At 50.8% G+C, this 26,066-nt stretch overlaps 1 protein-coding gene across 1 annotated transcript; it reads left to right on the plus strand.

Annotated features, from left to right (window-relative positions):
* The first annotated feature begins 5,572 nt into the window (after positions 1-5,572).
* Positions 5,573-20,804, plus strand: CTRC (chymotrypsin C). The gene is made up of 9 exons (XM_064363703.1): positions 5,573-5,612; positions 7,372-7,463; positions 7,565-7,662; positions 9,517-9,642; positions 11,005-11,141; positions 12,174-12,319; positions 13,156-13,312; positions 13,929-14,127; positions 20,657-20,804. Exons 1-9 carry the CDS (start codon positions 5,573-5,575, stop codon positions 20,802-20,804), a joined length of 1,143 nt encoding a protein of 380 aa, XP_064219773.1.
* Positions 20,805-26,066: the final 5,262 nt, after the last annotated feature.

Below are 26,066 nucleotides of genomic sequence, written 5' to 3' on the forward strand. Positions count from 1 at the left end.
TTCGAGACTAGCCTGGCCAACATGGTGAAACCTGGCTCTAATACAAAACTTAGCTGGACATGGTGGCTCACGCCTGTAATCCCAGCTACTCATGAAGCTGAGGCACAAGAATCGCTTGAACTCAGGAAGCAGAGGTTGCTGTGAGACAAGATTGTGCCATTGCACTCCAGCCTGGGTGACAGAGCAAGACTCTGCCTCAGTACATAAATAAATACACAAGTTAATCCAACATCAAGCCCTGACCCCTCCCATCACAGGAAACGCCCCCTCCCAGGGCTTCCCTCCGTAGACGCCCACAGGTCAGCCAACCCAGCGTCACCGGCCACTGGGCTCATGGTGTCCCCTGACCGGCTGCTCCCCGCACCAGGGCTGGGGTCAGGAGGGGCTGGCACCAACCACGCACGTGCCCGGAGGCAGCTCCTACGCCTGTCCGCCTTTTCCAGCAAGAACAAGTTTCTCCTGGCTGCCCCGGAACACAGCTAAAGGCACGCCCAGGGCCCAGAGAAGGTGCTCGGGGGATCTACAGACCATTCCCCAATCTCTTTCTGTCACTCTCTCTCTCAGCCCTTGGGTCTTCTAGAACCTCACAGAAAGAGGAGCCACAGAGCCTGGAGCCCATGATACCATTAGGGGCCCACAAAAATGTTTTGATTTCTTTAAAATCCATAGGAAAAAAAATGAAAGGATCCAAACTGGATTCCATTCATTGTTATGATCATACAACAAAACATAATTTGTATTATTTTCTGAAGGAAACATAATTTTCATTTTTTTATGGTTTTTTTTTTTTGTAGATGGGGGTCTCTCTCTGTTACCCAGGCTAGAATGCAGTAGCATGATCATAGCTTACTGCAGCCTCAAATTCCTGGCCTCAAGCAGTCCTCCTGCCTCAGCCTCTAGAGTAACTGGGACTACAGGCATGTGCCACCACACCCAGCTAATTTTAAAAATTCTTTTAGAGAGAGGGGGCTTGCCATGTTGCCCAGGCTGGTCTCGAACTCTTGGCCTCAAGGGATTCTCTCACCTCAGCCTCCTGAGTGGCTGGGATTACAGGCAAGAGACACCACGCCCAGCCAGTTTTTAATATTTTTTTAGTGGAGAAAGAGGCCAGTGAAGGTGAAAGTACTCAGTGACTAAGTCTAGTCTCAAGCCTTCTCAAAAGATCCAGATGACAATTAATAATAATAGTAACAGCAAACATTTAGACAGTCCTCACCATATGCCAGACTCTTCTTCCAACAGCCCTAGGAGGGAGGTACCTTTTTCTTTTTTTTTTTTTTTGAGACAGAGTCTCTCTCAGTCACTGAGGCTGGAGTGCGATGTCATGATCTCAGTTCACTGAAATCTCCACCTCCCAAGTTCAAGCAACTTTCCCACCTCAGCCTCCCAAGTAGCTGGGATTACAGCACCCACCATCACACTTGGCTAATTTTTGTATTTTTAGTAGAGACGAGATTTCATTATGTTGGCCAGGCCAGTCTTGAACTACCAACCTCAGGTGGTCCGCCCAACTGGGCCTCCCAAAGTGCTGGTATTAAAGGCATGAGCCACTGCACCCAGCCCGGAGGTACCATTCTCACTCTCACTTTAGAAACAAGGAAGCACAGAGAGGTTGAGTCATAACTGCAAGGTCACACAGCTAGGATGCAATAGTGCTGGATTTTCCCTCCTTGATGGATATAGTCCAACCCTAAGCAAAGCACTCAACACCCATCTTCAGCATCTGAAACAGATTAAGGGTGACCTCAGTTTTCTCCCGGGACAATTGCTTGGTGCTGCCTTACATAAGGGGTCCTTCCTGTAGATGTCTCAAAACAAGCAAATTTCCCTATAGCTGAGCAGCCAGCAACCTCCCTCCAAAAAAGTCAGTTTCTCTGTGAACCTTCGAATAGCTAACAATACCACTCTCCACCTGGCACCTCATTATCAATCCATTTGTGGCTATTTCTATGTTTGTGTACTCGTTTGAATGTGTGGTCCATGGCTCTGCTTGGCTCTACACATAACTAAATGCTTTATATGTATGTCATCAGCGTGTGCATATCTGTGGACATGGAGAGGCATGTGTGTGCATGTGTGTGTGTGCATGTGTCTGTGTGCATGCGTGTGTGTGTCACCTGTCTGGGTATACCTGTGCATCCATGAGCATGTATACGCACCTGAGATGCGTGCTAAGAAGTTGCTGTATCTCCGAGTATAAACTGATGAGCTCCTACATGGAGAAGCCCAGTTAATTCATTTTCCCAGCTTGATCAAAGGACATGAGAGAAACTGAGGCCCAGAGAGGTTGCTCGGCATCTGGGGTCACCCATTCCGTCACTGACTGAGATGGAAGCCAGGTGTCTTGCCTCCTGCCTTCAGACCCTGCTAATTTCCAAGACCTGCCACCTAGCTCAAGCCATATCTCTGCTTATGTTCTCTGTCTCCAGGCTAGAGTGACCCTTTCCAAGGCTTGGCAACCAACAGCCCTGGGTCTGAAGCAGACTGGGCAGTAGCCACGGATACCCCTGCAGCCCACACGACCAGCCTCCAAAATGAAACAGAAAATTCCCACAGCCTGAAGTCCCCAGATGTCCCAGGACTGAGGCCTTGAAGTCACCACAGCCGAATGGAGCCAAACGGAGCATGTTCACATTCCTTGTCTATCTTTCTTTAAAAATCCAATTTATTGATTTTTATATTGCCAAAGTAACATAGGCTTGTTTTTAAAAAGAATTTAAGCTGCATAAAAATGTGTTTAAGTTAGAGGCCAGCCACAGTGACTCATACCTGTAATCCCAGCACTTTGGGAGGCCGAGGCAGACAGATTACAAGGTCAGGAGTTCAAAACCAGCCTGGCCAACATGGTGAAACCCCATCTCTACTAAAAAATTACAAAAATTACCAGGCATGGTGGCAAGCACCTGTAATTCCAGCTACTTGGGAGGCTGAGGCAGGAGAATTGCCTGAACTCAAGAGGTAGAGGTTGCGCCACTGCACTCTAGCCTGGGCATCAGAGCAAAACTCTGTCTCAAAAAAAAAAAATTAGCTGGGCATGATGGTGGGTGCCTATAATCCCAGCTACTCAGGAGGCTGAGGAAAGGGAATTGCTTGAACCCAGCCCAGGGGTGGAGGTTGCAGTGAGCTGAGATCATGCCACTTCACTCCAGCTTGGGCTAAAAAGCAAAACTCCGTCTCAAAAAAAAAAAAAAGTAGATTAGAATCCTCCTTCACCCCCAGATAACCACCATGAATGGCAGGGTGTGTAGTGTTCTGAACTCTTCTATCAGGAAAAAAAATTTTTTTGCGACGGAGTCTCACTCTATCACCCAAGCTGGAGTTCAGTGCTCAATCTCTGCTCACTGCAATCTCTGCCTCCCAGGCTCAAGCGATTCTCCTGCCTCAGCCTCCCAAGTAGCTGGGATTACAGGCGCGTGCCACCACACCTGGCTAATTTTTGCATTTTTAGTAGAGACGGGGTTTGGTCAGGCTGGTCTTGAACTCCTGACCTTGTGATCCACCTACCTTGGCATCCCAAAATGCTGGGATTACATCGTGAGCCATTGCACCGGCCTCAGGAAATAATTTCTAAGGTGGCCAGTGGGCCCAGCTCAGAAAACAACCTTCAAGGGGAGCTCGGTATGAGTAGAGGGGAAAAGGAAGACAGAATCTAAACAGCCAGGCTGAAGCTAGACCTCGAGGTGAATGGATCAACCCAAACGTTCCAAGAGATGCCCCAAATGTCAGAGACTCTCATAGAACTTCTGTCACTCAGTGCTTTGGGCCCTCAGACCTGCCACTGACCTTGACAATCAAGTCACGGAATCACAGGACTGTAAGGAGCCTGAGAGTCCATCTGGTCCTATCAGCCCATTTTAGAGATGAGGAAACTGAGGACCTACAACAAAGCTGACTCCAGGAAGGAATCTGGCCAACTAAGCACCTTCCAGGGTCTCCTGAGCCTCCACCTCCAACCACAGCCCTGGGGGTAGGGCAGGAGTGCACCAAGCCTGGCAATTAGATGGATAAGACAGAAAGAGTCAGGAAGCGATCTAATAGCACTAGAAAGACAGAGAAGGAGCCATGTGTCTCCACAGCTTGAAGCCCCAGGCTGCTGTTAGAAGCTCCGACTTCAAAATCTGGCTCTGCTGCTGCTCAGCCGTGTGACCCTAGACGGTCACTTACCCGCTGAGTCTCAGCTTCCTCACTTTTATTTTGTTTTTGTAGAGACAAAGTCTTGTTCTGTCACCCGCGCTGGAATGTAGTGTGGCACGATCACGGCTCACTGCAGCCTCGAACTCCTGGGCTCAAGCGATCCTCCTGCCTTGGCCTCAGGAGTAGCTGGGACTACAGGCATGCGTCGCTGTGCCTGGTCCTTTCTCATCTCATCTCAGAGCAGATAATAGTGTCTATTTCATGTTGTTGGAAGAATTAAGTGAGATAATACAAGAAGACCTGAGCGCAATGCCTGACACATAGTAGGTGCCCAATAAATAACTAAAAAGAATAAGGTAGGGGCCAGATGCAGTGGCTCACACCTGTAATCCTAGCACTTTGGGAGGCTGAGGCAGGCAGACTGCCTGAGCTCAGGAGTTTGAGACCATCCTGGACAACATGGTGAAACCGTGTCTCTACTAAAATACAAAAAAATTGGTGGCATATATCTGCAGTCCCAGCTACTTGGGAGGCTGAGACAGGAGAATCGCTTGAACTTAGGAGGTAGAGGTTATAGTGAGCCAAGACTCCAGCCTAGGTGACAGAGCAGGACTCCGTCTCAAAAAATAAATAAATAAAATTTAAAATATTAGTCTGGCGTGGCTGTGTGCAGTGGCTCATGCCTGTAATCCTAGCACCTTGGGAGGCCTAGGCAGGCAGATCACAAGGTCAGGAGATCGAGACCATCCTGGCTAACATGGTGAAATCCTGTCTCTCCTAAAAATGCAAGAAATCAGCCAAGCGTGGTAGCATATGCCTGTAGTCCCAGCTACTCAGGAGGCTGAGGTAGGAGAATCGCTTGAACCCAGGAGGCAGAGGTTGCAGTAAGCTGAGATCACGCCACTGCACTACAGCCTGGGCGACAGAGCGAGACTCCGTGTCAAAAAAACAAAACAAACAAAATACATTAGCCTGGCATGGGGGCAGGCACCTGTCATCCCAGCTACACGGGAGGTTAAGGCACAAAAACCACTTGAGCCTGGGAGGTGGAGGTTGCAGATTGCTGAGACCGCGCCACTGCACTTTAGCGTGGGTTACAGAGCAAGACTCCATCTCCAATAAATACATAAGTAAAGTATAAGGTAGGGAGAGAGAATGAACACACACCTCAAGCAGAGTGGGGTGGGGAGTGCCAAAAAGCACTGCACCTCAGAATTTTCTCTGTCTCAGGACATTTGGAAAATCCATACTTCCAAGAAAGCCCCGTCTCCTGCCCAAATTAAACAGTAACCACCGAGGTCAGGGAAAGGGCCTTATCAGCGCAGGTTTCTCTCTCCAAGGGGCGGTTCGGCCTTGACCAGGTGGACTCACCCCGCTCCTGCCTATAAGTGTGCTCCCAGCCCACCCCGACAGTCAGTCAGTCCTGAGCACCCACACCATGCTGGGCGTCACCGTCCTCGCCGCATTCTTGGCCTGCGGTAAGTGGTGGGGTGGGGCTGCCGCCGGCAGGCTGTGAGCCGGGGCTGGCCTCCAGGGCGAGGATAGGATGGGAGGGGGGCCTCTGCTCCCCAGGAAAGGCGCCTTAGGGTCCCCTGTGGGTTCAGATGCTACCAATCAGCTGTGTGCCAGACGAGCTGCAGCCTGCCTGGTAACTGTTTCCACATCTGCAAGACAGGGAAGGTGATCCAGCCTGTCCCTAGTTAGAAATGAGGTGTGGAAACACCACGCAAGGGGTGGGGACATGAGATGCCCATCCTGGGGTCACCCCGGGGACCTCTGGGATTTGCCTTTCCCAGCACTCTCTCCCCCTTGGGGATTCTCCATTCCATCATTTTGGTGGCATTTTTCCAGATTAGGAGGCCAGGGACTTGGCTTAAATGCCACTTCTTCTCTGCGGGACCCGGAAAAGTTGCGTCACCACTCTAAATCTCACTGGCTTTTTTGGCCAAGGAGAGCACTTAATTAAGAGTCTTTCCAGCTAACAGCAACAACAGCAGAACAACAGCAGCTCCTGCTTCCCATGTGTTTAGTGTGTGCCAGGCGCTGTGCTAGGCCCCTTCCATGTAGGAGCCAATTTCATCCTCAAAACAACCTTGAGAGGTAGGGTGTATTGCCGGGAGCGGTGGCTCATGCCTGTAATCCCAGCACTTTGGGAGATCAAGGCAGGAGGATGACTTGAGATCAGGAGTTTGAGATCAGCCTGGCCAACATGGTGAAACCCCATCTCTATTAAAAATACCAAAATTAGCCAGGCATGGTGGTGGGCACCCGTAATCGCAGCTATTCAGGGGGCTAAGGCAGGAGAATCGCTTGAACCCAGGAGGCAGAGGTTGCAGTAAGCCAAGATCAGGCCATCGAACTCCAGCCTGGGTGACAAGAGTGAAACTCCATCTCAAAAAAAAAAAAGGTAGGGTCTATTAATAGCCCCATTTTACAGATGAGGACATTGAGGTTCAGTGCGACTCTATCTTGCCTGACATCACGTGGCGGGTTAGTGGAAGAGGCAGAATTTGAGTCCACATGTATCTTGCAGAACGGCACATGCTCTTGACCACTCCTCACGGCTTCCCAGCTATCACAGTGGATTTAATGCTCTCTCTCTCACACACACCATGATGCAGGGGCCTAGAAAGCAACAGAAGAACACAGGTGTACCAGGCACTCACACACACGCCACACACATTTTTTTTTTTTGAGATGGAGTTTTGCTCTTGTCACCCAGGCTAGAGTGCAATGGCACGATCTCAGCTCACTGCAACCTCTGCTTCCCAGGCTCAAGCGATTCTCCTGCCTTAGCCTCCCAAATGGCTGGGATTACAGGTGTGCACCATCATGCCTGGCTAATTTTTGTATTTTTAGTAAAGACAGGGTTTCGCCATGTTGGTTAGGCTGGTTTCAAACTCCTGATCTCAAGTCATCCGCTCACCTGGGCCTCCCAAAGTGATAGGATTACAGGCGTGAGCCGGCGCGCCCGGCCAGACGCTTTCTTTTCTATGTGTTGTCTAATTCAGTTCTCAGGACAAACTCACCAGGTTAGTGTGATTCTTCCCATTTCACAGAAAGGGAAGACGAAGCCTAGAGACCTGAGTGGCTTCCCCTCAAGTCACACAGTAAAACACGAACCCCGTGTCTGCCCTGCCCCAAGTCTGTGCTCCTTCCATCTGCCCACCCTCCCACCCCTTTCCCCATGGTCAGCCGGCCCCACTCACCGGCTGTCCTGGCCTCCTGTCTCCTCAGCCTCCAGCTGCGGGGTGCCCAGCTTCCTGCCCAACCTATCCGCCCGTGTGGTGGGAGGAGAAAATGCCCGGCCCCACAGCTGGCCCTGGCAGGTAAGCCTGTGTGGGGCTGGGAGGTAGAGATAGAGAGGGTGGTGGGGTGAGGGTCCCGCGGACCCACAGGCTGACACACAGCACTCCCCCCACTCCTGCAGATCTCCCTCCAGTACCTCAAGGACGACACGTGGAGGCACACATGTGGCGGGACCTTGATCGCCAGCAACTTCGTCCTCACGGCCGCCCACTGCATCAGGTGTGCAGGGATGCCGCCCTGAGACCCAGCCGTCATCCAGGGGTGGGAGCCTGACACTCTGCTTTTACTGAGCAGCTTCTCCACACTCCAGGCACTGGGCTACATAAGCTACTCACACGCAGTAACTCAGTTGTGCATTTATTCAGTCAAACATTTATTGTGCATCTACTATGTGCCAGGAAACAGCAGTGAAAACAAAGTCTGTGCTCTCGGGAAACTTATATTCTTCTGAAGGCAGAGCAGCAGACAATTAAACAAGTAAATATATAACATCTCGGGTGATTAAAAAATAAGGTCTTGGCCAGGTGCGATGGCTCACGCCAGTAATGCTAGCACTCTGGGAGGCCGAGGCGGGAGGATCACCTGAGGTCAGGAGTTCAAGACCAGCCTGGCCAACACAGTGAAACCCTGTCTCTACTAAAAATACAAAAATTAGCCAGGTGTGATGGCAGGCTCCTATAATCCCAGCTACTAGGGAGGCTGAGGTAGGAGAATAGCTTGAACCCAGGAGATGGAGGTTGCAGTGAGCCAAAATTATGCCATTACACTCCAGCCTGGGCAACAGAGCAAGACTCCATCTCAAAAAAGTAGAAAATACAAAAATAAGTTCAGAAGAGGACAAACAGAATGAGGGGTTCTATTTTAAATGTGTTGGCCGGGGAAGAGCTGAAAGGGGGATATTCAGGCAAATATTCGGGACATTTCAGAGAGCTGAAAGGGGGATATTTGGGCAAAGGCCTGAAGGAAGTGAGGGAGGAAATTATGGATCTAGGGGAAGGGTGTTCCAGGCAGCAGGAACAGCCATGCAAAGGCTTGGAGAAGAGACCTGTCGGTGTGGTTGAGAAATAAGGAGGAAGCTGCTATGGCAGGGGCAGCGTGTGCTGGAGGAGAGCGGGAGGAGGTGAGCTAGAGAGGAAATGGCCGCATTGTGCAGGTCAGCGGCAGGACTTTGGCTCTGACCCTGAGTAAGATGGAGCTGCTGGAAGGGTTTCTGAGCAAAGGAGAGTTGTGGGCTGACGTATTTTTCTATATTCCATAAAAATATTTTTAATATATTTTATAAAATATATACTTACAATATATTTCATATATACTTTTTTTTTTTGTAGAGACAGGGTCTCATTCTATAGCCCAGGCTGGAATGTAGTGGCGCCATCATGGCTCACTGTAGCCTCGATCTCCTGAACTCAAGTGATCCTCCCACCTCAGCCTCCTGAGTAGCTGGGACTATAAACACAGGCCCCTACACATTCCCAGCTAATGTTTCTTCTTCTTCATTTTTTAAAAAAACTTAGAAGCCCAAATCTCACCATAATTTTTCCATTTTTTGTAGAGATGGGGTTTTGCCACGTGCCCCAGGCTGCTGTCAAACTCCTGGCCTCAAGCAGTCCTCCTGTCCTGGCTTCCCACGGTGCTGGGATTACAGGAGTGAGCCACCACGCCTGGCCTGAGATATTCTGTAACTCACCCTGCTGAATTCAGAACAGATAGGAGTAGGCCAGAGCACAAGTGAGAGGCAGTTAGGTGGATGCCACAAACGTGCAGGCAAGAGCGGTGGAAGCTTGGATGAGTTTATTCTCACAGCCGCCCTGGGAGTAAGTTCCAGTATCATCTCCCTCTTACAGATGAGGGAACTGAGGCACAATGCTACACAGCCAGGAGCAGAAAGGCCACAACATGAACCCAAGTCCCTTGACCCCAAGTCCTGGACCCTTTCCCCTCACCCTGGTATAGGACAGTGGGGACACTCCTTTCCCCCCAAATGAGTCCCATGAAAGCCTCAGGGCTTCCTTGCTGTCCCACTGGCTGGCAGGACCAGGGGGCCACCCTGACCTGTCCCCTTCCTTCACCCAGCAACACTCTGACCTACCGTGTGGGCCTGGGAAAGAGCAACCTGGAGGTGGAAGATGAGGAAGGATCCCTGTTTGTGGGTGTGGACACCATCCACGTCCACGAGAAATGGAACTCCTTCCTGGTGCGGTGAGTAACGAACTGCCCATCCCACGGCCGCTGGGGGCAGTGCAGAAGTGGGGGTCCCCGAGACGGAGCCACAGAGCCTGTCCCACCCGTACCTGTGTCATACGTAAAATTTCGATGCCACAAAAAATAGCACTTGAAGATAAATCATCTCAGCAAGGAGATTTACGTCTATAGAAGGGTGCGGCTCAAGGATGGAGCCATGGTGGCCGCACACCTGGACAAGGAGGGGAAGGGGCACTTATGCCTGACGGAGGATGCCCCTACTGCTGCGTCGTTCCCCTATTGGCTGGGGTTAGACCGCACAAGCTAGACTAATCCCAATTGGCTATTTTAAACAAAGCAGGGGTCCAAGCTGGAGCAGCAAGGTGGGTGGTTTGGTGGGAAGGACAGTTATGGGCGGGTCAGATCAGGCAGCCAGGGGTGACCGAGGTCAAAGAAAGTAACCAGAGCAGGTGACCGGAGCAGGTGACCGGGATGAGTCAGGACGGAGCTGGGGGCCGGGGAAACAGATGTGAACTACTGATTAGAACCGGAGGAGAAGGTTGTTTACTGGACTATAAGGAAGTTAAACTTTAAAATAGAGAATTAAAGAATGAGAGAGCTGAACATACTGACATACTGATTCTTTGAAGAGAAAGTTGGGGTTCACTACGTCTAACACCTGACACCCATTCTCACCCTGGACAGCCAGCAAATGACTCTCTTACACAAAATGGCCAAATGCTAATTCATGGAGATGAATACCCCTCTTATCCCCTTCATTGGCAAAGGCTCCCAGGAAGGTCCACAAGGACCCCCAACAGTGTCTCTCCAGAGGCTGGGGCTACCGTATGCCCACATTGCAATAGACACTTGATATGCCATCTGTTATGTAATCCTCACAACAGCCCTGGACAAAGAACCAAGGCTCAGAGAGGTCAAGAAATGTGTCGGAGGTCACACAGCCCACTTTGTGGCAGAACTAAGAATCAAACCAGGTCTGTCTAGGGCAGCCAGCTTTTACTCCTGTAACACGAAAATATTAAAACTGGCATCTGCAAGTGCCATCTTTGGGGATTAGAATTCTCAACTTGCTGTAGCCTCTTTCCGACTAAAGCACAGCCAGCAATGGTTTGGAACACTTCCCCCCATCTCCATCAGCCCTTCCCCGAGGTGATAACGTGAGAAGAAGCTATGTCAACAGGGCGGGCGATCATGTTGGATGGTGAATCATTTGTCCTGGCATCCCCAAAGGCCAAGAAGAAGCTGGCCGTCAGGATGTTTGTGAAGGACCTGACTCCCAACTCACAGCCCGAGCTCCCTAGCCTGGGCCTGTGGGGCCAGGGCCCGCCTGCCCCTCACCTTCTCCACTTTGGATTCCAGCAACGACATTGCCCTCATCAAGCTTGCAGAGCACGTGGAGCTGAGTGACACCATCCAGGTGGCCTGCCTGCCAGAGAAGGACTCCCTGCTCCCCCAGGACTACCCCTGCTATGTCACTGGCTGGGGCCGCCTCTGGAGTGAGTATTGTCCCTGGCAAATCCCGAGAGCCTTCCTGAAGGAAGCAGCATGCCACCCACATTTGCCCACCGCTTTCCCTTTTGCCTTCACATTTTCACGTCTTTGTAAACCCTGTAACAATAACAGCTAATATTTATTAAGCACATACCATGTGACAGACGCTGACAAATGTCTCTGAGAGAGGTGGTAAGGCTTAGATGAATTAGAATTTGCCAAGTGCTCAGAACAGTACTTGGCACGTAGTGTCGCATAAATAAACTAAAATAAACCATTTGTGGAGGGGATGACATCTATGGAATACCATATGCCCAAACAGATTCCAGCTGAATTAAAAGTTAAATGCAAATAATGAAACTATGGGAGACAGGAGAAAATGCAGATCACTATTCAGAAAATCCTGGGGGAGAGGCCAAGTGTGGTGCCTCACGCCTGTAATGTCGGCATTTTAGGAAGCCAAGGAAGAAAGATCTCTTGAGGCCAGGAGTTCAAGACCAGCCTGAGCAACATAGCAAGACCCTGCCTCTACCAAAAAACATTCTTTAAATAGCGGTGTATGGTGGTGTGTGCCTGTGGTCCCAAACCACTCAGGAGGCTGAGGCCAGAGGATCTTTTGAGGGGTTTGAGGCTGCCATGAGCTATGATCTCGCCACTGCACTCCAGCCTGAGCAACAGAGTCAGACCTTATATCCAAAAGAAAAGAAGGAAAGAAAACAAGAAAATTTTGGGATGAGAAAGGGTTTTTAATGTGTGACAGCAAAGGCAGAGACCTGCAGGGAATGATGACAATTAACCCCCCAGAATCCAATTTAAAGACAACTCAACTCAATGGCTATTCTCCCAAGGGCTCTCAGTAGCCTGCTCCCAATCCTCTGGGATCTTGGCTGGCCTCTTGATGAAGGGCAGGTGCGTGGTACTCGCAGCATCTCGGCCGGCACTCCCCTGGGTCCTGTCCCAGGCCTCTGCTCCCCGAAGGCCTGCGGAGGGGCTGGGCTGCCCGCTGCCTCCCTGCTCACTGCCCAATCTCTCCCCAGCCAACGGCCCCATTGCTGATGAGCTGCAGCAGGGCCTGCAGCCAGTGGTGGATCACGCCACGTGCTCCAGGAGTGACTGGTGGGGCTTCAGGGTGAAGGACACCATGGTGTGCGCCGGGGGCGATGGCGTCATCTCAGCCTGCAATGTGAGTGGCTAGGTTCTGCACTTTGTCCCTACTCCCAGTGGCCAAGTGGACATGGGCAAAGGGGGGTGCAATGGGCCAAACCCTTCCCCAGGAGGAGACTGAGCAAGCCCTGGCTGGGCCCAGCAGGCTCAGGGGATGCCTATCACCCCCCAGCACTGTGGTGAGAGCATGAGCATTGAGCTTGAGTATCTGAGTTCAAGCCCCAGTCCTACCGTTTATGAGCTGTGTAACCATGGGAAGGCCATTGAACCTCTGACCTCAGTTTTTTCATCTGTAAAATGGAATTCTAGTAACTACTTCACAGGGTTAGGACTACATGAGTCTAAAGGACACAGAAGAGGCGTCACTGAAGTCACTACACATGTTCCTCCATGCCATTTACTCCACCAGTCCAGGAGACCAGAACCATAAAACATCTAAGATAATCAGGGAATGTCCTGTTTTCAAACACATGACCCTCCCCATTCTCGCCCTCCTTCCTCGCCTTCCCAGGCCTCCAGCACAGATGCCAGCATGCTCACTGCTCTGGGTAGCTCACAGAGTCTTAAACAAGGTGACCTGAACAGCTAGGGAAACTGAGCCACGGAGAGGAATAACATCATCCCAAGATCACACAGCAAACCAAGAGCTAGTCGGACACCCCAGGGCCTCCCAGAATGAGGCCAAGGCAGCCCCAAACACATTTCCTCTGCCTCCCTCACCTTGGGCAGCCTGAGTCCAAAACTGTCTACTGAGGCTGAGAAAGTCAACCCAATCCTCCACCCCACCCAGCCCCGCTTCCCAAGCTGCCTCCTGGGGGCCTAGTGAAGGACTGATGCCCTCCTGCTCTGCTGCAGGGGGACTCGGGTGGCCCACTGAACTGCCAGTTGGAGAACAGCTCCTGGGAGGTGTTTGGCATCGTCAGCTTTGGCTCTGGGCTGGGCTGCAACACCGTCAAGAAGCCTGTAGTCTACACCCGGGTGTCGGCCTACATCGACTGGATCAACGAGGTGGGTGCTGCCTCCACAGCTGTCTCTGCACCTGTCAGCTCCTCGCCCTCACTCACCCACTCCCTCATTCACTCATTCATGCCCTTATTCACTCATTCATGCATTTATTCACTCATTCACTCATTCATGCATTTATTCACTCATTCAGTGATTCATTGATACACTTATTCAACATTCACTCTCTCTTTCAAGAAATATTGATTGAGTGCTTACAGCAGCAGGCCTTGAGTTGAATGTCAATAAGGAAACAGTCATCAACTCCTCCATCCATTCATCCACTGCCTTCAGCAAATACTCACGTCCTCATCCAGGCCCCACACCGGTCTCCCCTCAAAACTGACCCCCTGAGGGTATAACCCAGCAGAGGAGGGGGATGGTGTGGATGGCCACTTATCACCTTGAGGGTGGGGGAACAGAGGGGCACCCCTAGCTGGGGGCATCCCCGCTGGGAAGAGCATGTGTTCCAAGCCCCAAATGGGGCTCAGACCCCTTGGACAGGGACAAGGCTGGCATGTTAAGGCCGGGGATTCCCCCACAGACCCACCCTCTGGGCGGAGCCTTGTACTGCCCCTGAAGGTGGTACAGCCCTGAGTCCCTCACTCTGTTCTCTGCTCCTCCAGAAAATGCAGCTGTGATCTGTCGCTGCGAACGGCGGCAGCGAGTGCCCACAACAGCAATAAACCTCCTTTCCCTCGAGCCGCCTGGATCCTTGATTTGCACGGCGTCTGTTGCTTCCCAGGCTCTCTGGTGCTGCCCCTTCCACACTGTGGAGCCAAAGAGACACCTACCCAGCCAGTTCCCCCCACCCCGATTAGACAGGTGGGGAAACAGAGGCCCGGGGAGAGGGCCCAGGAAGGAGCCTCCTGGGGCATTCGTGGGAGGCAGGGGCCGGGGATGGAGATCCCAGGGAGTCTTGTGTGAAGCCGGAGGGGATGGGAGTTAAGGACACATCAGACGCCTTCCCCACTCCACCTCACAAGCTGCGAGCCGGTGAGACCCTGATGAAATCATTCGCTTCTCTGATCCTACCTCCACTGAGGGGTCTGGCGGGTCCTCACAGCCCCCCAGCTGCAGGTGGAAGACAGAATGTCCCCAAAAGCAGCCTCCCCTAGCCCAGAGAGGCCAGGCCACAGAGGATGGCCAAAGCTCCTGGACAACCACTCCTGGGGAAGGGGCTCCCTGGCAGGGACCTTCCCCACCCCTAGCCCACAGCACAGAGCCCACAGCTGCTGTTGGCCGGGGCTCTCTGCTTTGAGAAATGTTTAGTGAGCCAGCCTCTGTGTCCAGCCCTGTGCTGGGCATGGTGAGGGTACAGGAGAAGGAGGAGACCCCAGCCCCACCCTCAGAAGATGTACATTTGAAGAAGGCAATGGATTCCGCACAGAATCACAGTGGTCAGAGCTGGGTATGCTTTCACTGCATTAGACAGGTCGGGGAACTGAGGCCCAGAGAGAAAGAGTTGGGACAGCCGGCAACACCTGATCCAGGAGTCTCAGGAGGAGAGAGTTCTCCTGAAGCTGACAAAAGGGCAAGAGGGGCCAGAGGTGAGAGGGACCCAGTGTCCAGGCAGGGACGTGCCAGGAGGAACGGACCCTGATGATAGGGGTCTCTGGGCTAGTGTGCTCCTGGGGATGTCCTGTTCTGTGGAGGTCCCACCAGCCCAGCCTCTGGACCCCTTGCAGGAGAGCCCTCGGCTGCAGCTGCCTCAGACTGGCACAAGAGTTGTCCCTTTTCTCCACCAGACTTTGTCCCCTAGAAGTGAGGACCATGGCATGACTCCTACACCCCCATGATGCCAAAGCAAGTCTCAGGAAAGACTTGACTTACTCAACAAGTAATGGGGTCTACAGGGAGCCCAGCACCCCCCAGACCCAGAATCCAGGGATAACGTGATCCCAGCTGTGCAGGAGACAGACCAGTAAATAGATCATTAAATTCCCTGGAATACATTTGAAAACTGAAATTCAGACCAGGAGCATAGAAACGGGACACTTAAACCAGTGCCAGTTGATGGGAGGAGTCCAGGATGGCTTCCCGGAGGTAACGATACCCAAGACTGGTGGTTTTTTTGTTTGTTTGTTTTTGAGACCGAGCCTCACACTGTCACCCGGGCTGGAGTGCAATGGTATGATCTCAGCTCATTGCAACCTCTGCCTCCCTGGTTCACACGATTCTCCTGCCTCAGTCTCCCAAGTAGCTAGGGTTACAGGTGCACACCACCACACCTGGCTACTTTTTGGCATTTTTAGTAGGGAAGGGGTTTCACTATGTTGGCCAGATTGGTCTTGAACTCCTGACCTCATGATTCGCCCTCCTCGGCCTCCCAAAGTGCTGGGATTACAGGTGTGAGCCACCACGCCCGGCCCAAGCTTGGTCTTAAAATTTGACTAGGAGGTGCCCAAGTTCCGAAGGTAGTTCTGTTTGCTTAATCCAAACTTCATTCCCAGATAACTTCTTTACTTTTCTTTTTTTTTCTTTTTGAGATGGAATCTCGCTCTGATGCCCAGGCTAGAGTGCAGTGGTGTGATCTCAGCTCACTACAACCTCTGCCTCCCAGGTTCAAGTGATTCTTCTACCTTGGCTTCCCCACTAGCTAGGATTACAGGCACATGCCACCACACCCCACTATTTTTTTTTTTTTTTTTTTTTTGTATTTCTTTAGTAGAGATGGGATTTCACCATGTTGTCCAGGCTGGTCTCAAATTCCTGACCTCAGGTGACCCGCCCACCTTGGCCTCCCAAAATACTGGGACTACAAGCATGAGCCACCACGCCCAGCCTCATTCCCAGCTATCTTCTTTTGTGTGTATCTTTATATTGGGGGTTATAAATGCTAAGTGCTTGCTGTCCTCAGATTCCTTGTAGTTACAGAGCTATAGGACTCCATTCTGGCCTATAACGTGTAATAATTAAATAACATCTAACATTTATCAGGCACTTAGTATGTGCCAAGCACTGTTCTATAGCTTTTACATTGTCTCAATCCCCAAAAACAACCCTATGAGGTAGGTTACTATTCACAACATGCCCATTTTACAGATGAGAAAACTGAGGCCAGAGAGGGTTGTTAGTGCTTCCCAGTGTCTAACTAGCAGTTGGTGGGCTGGGATCCAGACTTTGGTAATCTGGCTCCAAGGCCTGTGCTCTTGTACACTATGCTCTGCTGCCCTGCAGTGTAAAACATCCTCTGGAAAAACAAAATCTTTTCTGATAAGAAGGATCTGACATAGCTGGTGCTGCCCCTTCCCCTTCTTCCTTCCTTGAATATGGACGCAAAGCCTGGAGCTGAGGCAGCCATCTTGTGGCCAAGAGAATTACAGAGATGTCAGCTTAGACCTCATCAAGCTGTAGATGCAATGCCAGCCACCGTTTTCCTCCGAATGTCTTGCTATGTGAAAAAAAAAATACATCTGCATTTGTTTTAGCCACTGAAGTAGGTTTTCAGTTACTTGCTAATCAGTTCACTGGGGAATAGAAGGGGTCACTTTCCAGTGGAGGGAACAGCATGAACAAAGCAGAGCGACTGCTTGGAAGAGAACTCCGGTGTTGCCAGAGCATAAAGTCAGGGGCAAGGGCAGAGTGACCAATTGTCCTGGTTTCCCCGGACTGAGTTTTCCAAGACACTGGAGTTTCAATGATAAAACTGGAACAGTCCCAGGCAAACCAAGATGGTTGGTCACCCTGGCAGGGAGGGACGAGTGACAAGGCTGGAGAGGAAGCAGGTGCCCCTCACAGAGGGCCTTGTGCAGTGGTAGGGGTGGCTAGGTCTTCATGCTGAGGGCAGTGGGAGCTGTGGAGGGCTTTTAGACAGAGAAGTGGCCACTGTGGTCCGATGTATACACTAAAGTGTCCATCTGACAGCTGTGGGGAGGGTGGCTTGGAGCACGCAAGAGTGGAGGCAGGGAGGCCAGCGAGGAGCTGCTGCAGCAGTCTAGGCCAGAAACAATGCAGCCTGGATGGAGGTGGTAATGAAAAGGAGAAAGGGAGGTATTCAGTATTTATTATTATTATTATTATTTTGAGACAGGGTCTCGCTCTGTGGCCAGGCTGGAGTGCAGTGGTGCAATCTCAGCTCACTGCAACCTCCACCTCCCGGGTTCAAGTGATTCTCCTGCCTCAGCCGCCTGAGTAGCTGGGATTACAGGCACATACTACCACGCCCAGCTAAGTTTTGTATTTTTAGTAGAGACAGAGTTTCACCACGTTGGCCAGGCTGGTCTAGATCTCTTGACTTCGTGATCCGCCTGCCTCAGTCTCCCAAAGTGCTGGGATTACAGGTGTGTGCCACCATGCCCAGCTAAGTTTTGTATTTTTAGTAGAGATGGGTTTTCATCATGTTGGCCAGGATGATCTTGATCTCTTGACCTCATGATCCGCCCCCAAAGTGCTGGGGTTACAGGCGTGAGCCACGCACCCGGCCTCAGTAATTATTTAAGAGGCACAATTGCAGTGTTGAGCAGCAGGCTCCCAGCCCCACAGCTACATAAACTTCCAGGAATCTGATTAATTATCAAAACCACTATTTGTCAGGAACTAGGCATGGTAGCATACACCTGTAGTCCCAGCTACTTGGAAGGCTGAGGCAGAAGGAATGCTTGAGCCCAGGAGTTTGAGACCAGTGTGGGCAACATAGTGATCCCCCATCTCTACAAAAAGTACAAAAATTAGCCAGGTGTAGTGGCATGTACCTGTGGTGGCAGCTACTTGGGAGGCTGAGACAGGAGGATCACTTGAGCCCAGGAGGTCAAGGCTGCAGTGAGCCGTGATCATGCCACTGCATTCCAGCCTGGTCAACAGAGTGAAACCCTGTCTCAAAAAAAAAACACCACCCACCACAAAAATTACTATTTGTTAGCTAATACACGGTGAAACACAAGCCACAGTTCGGTTTGTTCAACAGGAGTGTAAAATTTGGCAAGGCATGTGGCTCACGTCTGTAATCCTAGCACTTTGGGAGGCCAAGGGGGTTGGATCTCCTGAGGTCAGGAGATCGAGACCAGCCTGGCCAACATGTCAAAACCCCATCTCTAATAAAAATACAAAAAATTAGCTGGGCATGGTGGCAGGCACCTACAATCCCAGCTACTCAGGAGGCTGAGGCAGGAGAATGACTTGAACCTGGTGGGGGGTGGGGAGGGGGCAGAGGTTGCAGCGAGCCAAGATCGCACTACTTCACTCCAGCCTGGGTGAAAGAGTGAAACTCCATCTCAAAAAAAAGGTAAAATTCTCAGCTCTGGGGACAAGATCCACTATTGTGCCCAAGAATCAATGCCTATGTATGGTAAACAGAATATGCTCCCTGCAAAAGATGTCTACATCCTAATTCCCAGAACCCGTGAACATGTTACCTTACTTGGCAAAAGGGATTTTTCAGATATGATTAAATTAAGGGTCTTGCCGTGGAGTGACCATCTTGGATTATCTGGGTGGGCTCTGTGTAATCAACAATGGTCCTTAGAGGAGGGAGACAAGAGGGTCAGGGTCAGAGAGAGATTTGAAGGTGCTGCACTGCTGGCTCTGAAGACAGAGGACGGGGCCATGAACCCAGGAATGCAGGCGGCCTCTGGAAGCTGGTAGAGGCAAGGAAATGGATTCTTCTCCAGACCTCTAAAAAGAAACAGTCCTGCCAATACCTGGACTTTAGCCCATTGAGACAAACTGTGGACTTCCGACCTCCAGAGCTATAAGATAATAAATGTGTAGTTTTTAGCCACTATATTTGTGATTTGTTACAACAGCAATAGGAACCGAATGCACCATCCTTGCTCCCATGTTAGAAGGCAAAATCCAAAGTGCACTGTGGTGAGTGTGGTGGGGAGGGAGAGGGAGGGGTCAGGAAGGACTCCCTGGGATCTGGCTTGGGTGACAGTAGGGATTTGTGGACTTTGTCCAAGAGGTCACAAACTGGTGGATGGAAAGGAGGGAAACTGGAAACTTAGGCATGACCCTGCCACCTCCACCTTCTGCCTGGGGGCTGGCGGGCCTAGAAGGGGCTGCTGAGAGCCCCACGAGCCACTGATCCACTAGTGTGCCACTGCACGCCTAATAGCCATTGCGTGCCTAGCATGTATTAAGCACTTGGTAATTTGTGTTAGGCTCCACCCAAGACTTCATATATACAATCTCATTTCATCCTCATGACAACCCTAATTATCATCCCCCTTTACAGATGAGGAAACTGAGGCTGAGAGAGATTTCAAACCTCAGCCCAGATCACACAGCTAGTAATGGGACACCACGATTTAAACCCAGGTAGTCTAACTCCAGAGCCTGTGAAACTAACAACTTGTTCTGCCATGAATCCTCAAGTCTAAGGATGCCTTCGCACACTGAGGTCCTCCTGTGACCAGGGAGAGGTAGGCTGTGGGGGTGCCGAGAAGTCTCAATGAAACCGGCAACAAGCTCAGAGAGACAGAGGCTTGAGAGGAGAATTATTGCTCCCAGATGCTCACAAAAGATTTTCAGCCACTGTATCAGCTACCAGAGGCATGACACTGCTGCCTGACAACCAACCCCAAACTCCCAGCGGCATTCAGTGATGAGCACTTATTGCTGACACGTCTGGGCCCAACTGGGGGTGCCAGGGAGCCCTGCTGATTGGGGCTGGACTCACTTGTAGCTTTAGGGATCAGCCAGGGTTGGCTGATCCAGTGTGGGTCAGACTGGACAGCCTGGTCTCACCCACCTCCTAGGAGGGCACTGCATGGCAAAGGGCATGGGTGCAGGGAGGGTGAGGAATCAGGACCATCTTGGCCAGCCACCACAGCCACATTCTCTCTGACTCAAACAAGAAGCATAAACTAAGGCAGGGCAGAGGGAGGGTACTCACTGGGCTGGAGCTCTGAACTCACCGACAGGCAGTCAGTGGCCGAGTCACTTAACCTCTTTGGGCCTTAGTTTTCCCATCTGTGAAATGAACAACTGCCCTGTCTTCTTATTGGGAGCCGATGAAATAACAGAGGCTTGTGAATGGGGCAGGGGGGTCGTTACTACTACTGACCTCAGTCCCTGGACTCAAATCTTCCCTCTGTCTTTTTTTTTTTTTAAAGACAGAGTTTCACTCTTAATGCCCAGGCTGGAGTGCAGTTGTGCGCTCACAGCAACCTCCGCCTCCCGGGTTCAAGCGATTCTCCTGCCTCAGCCTCCTGAGTAGCTGGGATTACAGGCATCTGCCACCACACCCAGCTAATTTTTTGTATTTTTAGTAGAGACGGGGTTTCATCATGTTGGCCAGCCTAGTCTCGAACTCCTGACCTCAGGTGATCCACTGGCCTCGGCCTCCCCAAGTGCTGTGATTAAAGGCATGAGCCACTGAGCCCAGCCTTCCCTCTCTCTTTCTGTTCTTTAGGAGAGGAAGCCTCATTCCTAGCAGGCCTCAGGCCTCAGGCCTCCAGCATATCCTTGGGGTCCATGTCCCAGAAACTGAGTCCTATCAAGTTCAGACACAGATTGAGTCTACAAAGGCTCTCGTGGCAGTGGGCCACGGGACCACATGACGGCAAAGAATAAACAGACAGCATCTTCCCATCGCATCCATTTTCTGTGACAATCAGGAGGGAAGAAAAAACTTTGTATTGAAATAAACCCAGCTACATTATGAAGTCGCAAAATTCAAATTAAGCTTTCAAATGAAGAATGAGATTTCCAAGACATTTTGCTATTGTGAGTGCTATGTGCTCGACCCCAGATCATCACTTCACTGCAAATTAGAGCCTGCGAACCAAATCTGTTTTGTAAATAAAGTTTTATTGGAACACGGCTATGCCCATATGGCTGCTTTTGCACTGCAACGGCCAAGTTGACTAGTTGTGACAGAGACCATATGGCCTGCTGAAATATTTACTGTCTGGCCCTTTACACAGAAAGCTTGCCAACCGCTAAACTACTTGGATTCTTTGATGAAAAGGTTTGAAGAATTCTGTGCTATTCTAATATCTGAGGCCTGCAGGTCTAAGGAATTAAACATAAACCTTTATTACACAGTTACTATTCTGAGTGATCAAATCAAACTATTGTTTGATTCTAACAACCCTAAGACATAATAGTGTTGTTATTGTTTCTCTTTGATAGGTGAGGAACCCAAAGACCAGAGTGAAATGTGCCCTAGCCCAGTGCTTCTCAAATGTTAATATGCAGAGGAAGGAAATCATCCGGGATTATATTAAACCACAGACAGTGAAGATGGGACATTCTGCATTTCTAACCAGAGACTGAGCTGTGCTGCTGCTGCTGCTGGCCCAGGCCACACTCCGTAGAGAGGATCCAAACCCAGGCTTACCACACAGAGGCACCCGGGGCTTAAGCCCAGGCCCCCAGTCACTAAGCCACGTGGCTCCCCAGAGAAGTTGTTCTGAATGAGTCACAAACCCCATGAGAATTTCGCATCTGGCTGGGTGTCGCTCACACTTGTAATCCCAGCACTTTGAGAAGATGGGTGGATCATCTGAGGTCAGGAGTTCAAGACCAGCCTAGCCAACATGGCGAAACCCAGTCTCTACTAAAAATACAAAAATTTAGCCAGGCTAATTTTTGGGTGGTGGTGGGGGGCACCTGTAATCTCAGCTGCTTGGGAGGCTGAGGCAGGAGAATTGCTTGAACCCGGGGGGCAGACGTTGCAGTGAGGCGAGATCATGTCATTGCACTCCAGCCTGGGAGACATAGCAAGACTCTGACTCAAAAAAAGAAAAAGAAAAGAATCACTCGTCTGCATCTCCCTGCCCCACTGAGACACCAAGGACCCAGCCCAGTATAGAACCTGACACATTACATCATTGTCAAAACATATAAATGGAGAACTAAGCTCCAGGGTAGGAAGTGGGCTGTAGCAGCTCCCGCACTCTGCCTCCTCCACCTCTCTTTCCTCCCCTCCCAGCACAGAAGCCTGAATTTTTGTGCAGGCGCCACCCCACCGGATCCCGGAGGTTCTGGGTGAAACCTCTTGGCCCAGGACCAAGGGGGAGAGGCCTGGCCAATCAATGCATTGCATCCCCTCCCCGCCACAGCAATTGGCTCAGGAATGGGCATGTGACCTGAGGCAGGTCCAATCAGAGAGGTTGCAGGACTTCTCTGCAGGGAGCCACCAGAAGGCTGTCACTCACTCACTGCAGGGGATGAGGGAACGTGGGAATGTGAGGATGTGAGGCTACAAAGCAAAATGAGAGGGGAAGGCGGTGATGGGGCGATTTTGCTCCCCAGGGTACATCTGGCAATGTGTGGAGACATTTTTGGTTGTGTCAACTCTGTGGAGAGGGGTAGGGACTGGCATCTAGCAGACCGGGGCCAGGGATGCTGTCACATTCCTGCAATGCACAGGGCATAGACATGGCCCTCATAACAAAGAATCATCCCGCCCAAAATGTCAACACTGCTGCAGTTGAGGAACTCTGGACCAGAGATGCTGCAGTGATCTTGTCCCCAAGGAAGGGAGAGCCCAGAGCAGCCACAGGCCACTTAACGGAGCCTGAGATGAGACCTCAAAGCAGAAGGCAGAAGGAAAAGATGAAGAAAAGCCAAGTCCAGGACCATCGCCAGGGCCCTGAATCCAGCTCTGCTCCTGGACTTTGCCATTCTGTGGCCCAATGAATGACCTTTTGGCTTAAGCATAACTGAGTGAAGTTTTGTGTCACTTTCCAATCCTGACAGTGGCCGAGGGCAGTGGCTCACACCTGTAATCCCAGCACTTTGGGAGGCTGAGGCGGGTGGATCACCTGAGGGCAGGAGTTAGACACCAGCCTGACCAACATGGTAAAACCCCATCTCTACTTTAAAAATACAAAATTAGCCAGGTGTGGTGGTGGGCACCTGTAATCCCAGCTACTCGGGAGGCTAAGGCAGGAGAATCGCTTCAACCCAGGAGGTGGAGGCTGCAGTGAGCTGAGATCACGCCATTGCATTCCAGCTTCAGTGACAGAGCGAGACTCTGTCTCAAAAAAAAAAAAAAAAAAAAAATCCTATAGCAACGTGGTGGAACAGACCGAGAATCTGTTCCTCTTCCTCTCTGTTTGTAGATTGGCACCCCAGGCCGGAAATCCTGTGGAACTGGTCCAAGGTCACACAGCAAATTCACAGCAGGTGTTTATTCAGTGGCCTCATACAAGACAAACTAGTTTTATATTAAAACAAACAAAGATACAGAGCAGAATGCCAAATTCACATGAACCTTTAAGATAAAATATGAAGCTTAAGTGGCCAGGTGCAGTGGCTCATGCCTGTAATGCTAGCACTTTGGGAGGCTGAGGCAGGCGGATCACAAGGTCAGGAGTTCAAGACCAGCCTGACCAATATGGTGAAACCCCGTCTCTACTAAAAAATATATATATATAAACTAGCAGGGCATAGTGGCACGAGCTGTAGTCCCAGCTACTTGGGAGTCTGAGGCAGGGGATAACTTAAGCCCGGGAGGCAGAGGTTGCAGTGAGCCAAGATTGCACCACTGCACTCCAGCCTGGGCAACAGAATGAGACTCCATCTCAAAAAAAAAAAAAAAAAAAAAAAAATGAGGCTTAAGAAACAGTTGGTTGCTGTAGTGACTGATAGAGACCATAAATGAGTCCAAACTGTTACAGGGAGTATGGGATGGAGTTGGGACTGGAACCCACGTCTTCTGACACCCAGTCCAAGGGATTGTGTCCCCCTGACCAATCTTTCTCACCTTTGTATGATCCAAGAGAGAGATTACAGAATTCTTTCCCACCCATTTTCTTACCCATACAACAATCCTGCAATCCAGGCCTGGATGGTTATCTAGGAAACTAAAGCCCAGAAGATAAGTGGCTTGTCCAGACCACCACACTCAAAATTGATGGATCAAAGACTTGGACTAAAGTCTTAAGTGTTGAAGTCCGGCCAGGCATGATGGCTCAGGCCTGTAATCCCAACACTTTGGGAGGCTGAGGCAGGCGGATCATCTGAGATCAGGGATTCAAAACCAGCCTGGCCAACATGATAAAATCCCATCTCTACTAAAAATACAGAATTTAGCCAGACATGGTGGTGGGCACCGGTAATCCCTGCTACTCAGGAGCCTGACACACGAGAATTGCTTCAACCCAGAAGGCAGAGGTTGCAGTGAGCAGAGATCACACCACTGGGTGACAGAGAGAGACTCCATCTCACACACACACAAAGAAGAGTTGCATTTTACTGTCCCTTCTGCTTTTTTGACTAGGACAAAAACTAGAGTTTGTGATCACAGAGCAGTTTTCTCATCAGCATCAGGGCCCGCCTGGCACTGTGCTCTCCCAAAAGACAAAGAGAGTGAAGGCCTAGGGAAGAACAAGAAAGTCCACCAGGAAACCTTGCCCCCTCCACACTTCCCTGACTACACGTTGAAATCCTAGGAGGTGAGGCAGGATGCTGTCTCCTGTGGTGTCAGGTCATGGGCTTTGGAATCAGATTAACCTGGTTTGAATCCCCATTCTGCCACTTAGAAGCTGTATGGTCTTGGGCAAGTCACTTTACCTCTCTGAAGCTCAGCTTCCTCCTATGAAATAAGAAAGCCTCCTGCAGGGTTTCCTGAGACTTAGATTAAATAAGGAATGTGAGTGCATCTGACATCTATGTGATGCTGGGAGAGTGTCTGCCTGCCTTTTCTGTTTGTTCCCCTTCTGAAGAAGCTTCTGCCTTCACGCTATTTGGGAGGTGACATTATTAGAGAAGTGCAAACCACTATTCTCTTGGAAGAGGACAGTAAGATGCATCTGTCACCCAGGCTGCGGTGGCTCAATCACAGCTCACTGCAGCCTTGACTGCCCAGTCTCAAGTGACCCTCTTGTCTCAGCCTCCGGAGTAGCTGGAGCCACATATGTGTGCTACCACGCCTGGCTAACTTAAAAAAAAAAATTGTAGTGACAGGGGGTCTCACTAAATTGTCCAGCCTGGTTTTTTGTTTTTTTTTTTTGAGATGGAGTCTCGCTCTGTTTCCCGGACGAGAGTGCAGTGGCATGATCTCGACTCACTGCAACCTCTACCTCCAAGGTTCAAGCAATTCTCCTGCCTGAGGCGCTCAATTAGCTGGGACTACAAGTGCCCGCCACTACACCCAGCTAATTTTTTGTATTTTTAGTAGAGACAGGGTTTCACCATGTTGGCCAGACTGGTTTTGAACTCCTGTCCTCAGGGTATCCACACAACTTGGCCTCCCAAAGTTCTGGGATTACAGGAGTGAGCCACCGCGCCCGGCCATAAAGTGCATTTTGATCCACCCAATGAAGTCCTCCTCTGCCGGCTTTCTGCTTTGTCCCATCATTAGGGTGGTCAGACCCCAACTGTGCCTATCTGCCTGGCCATCGCTATGTGTGCGCCTTCTCCACATTATCCAAATCCTTACCACAATGCTGTGGAACACACTGGGCACAGGTCTCTCTCCCTGTTGCACAGATGGGTCTAAAGACGTACCTGACTCAGCAAGGTCACACTGCAAGCCCTGGCATGGCCTAGAACAGGCTTTCTCAGCCTCAGCACCACTGACGTCTGGGACAGGGCAAGTCCTACTGTCCAGTGCATTGTAGGATGTTTAGCAGCAGCTCTGCTCTCTGCTCACCTGATACCAACAATACATCAACCCCAAAATGTCTCCAGACGCTGCCAAATGTCTCCTGGTGGGCTGAACGAGCCCCACTGAGAAATACTGCGTTAGAACGCTGTGTGTTCAGCATGCCACCTTAATCTTTGCATTCAAAACACAAATCCTGGCCAGGTGTGGCGGCTCACACCTGTAATCCCAGCCCTTTGGGAGGCCAAGGTGGGTGGGTCACTTG

The sequence above is a fragment of the Aotus nancymaae genome, unplaced genomic scaffold (assembly GCF_030222135.1).
Source record: "Aotus nancymaae isolate 86718 unplaced genomic scaffold, 86718_ANA_hifiasm-v0.15.2.pri h1tg000053l, whole genome shotgun sequence".
Lineage (NCBI taxonomy): Eukaryota > Metazoa > Chordata > Mammalia > Primates > Aotidae > Aotus > Aotus nancymaae.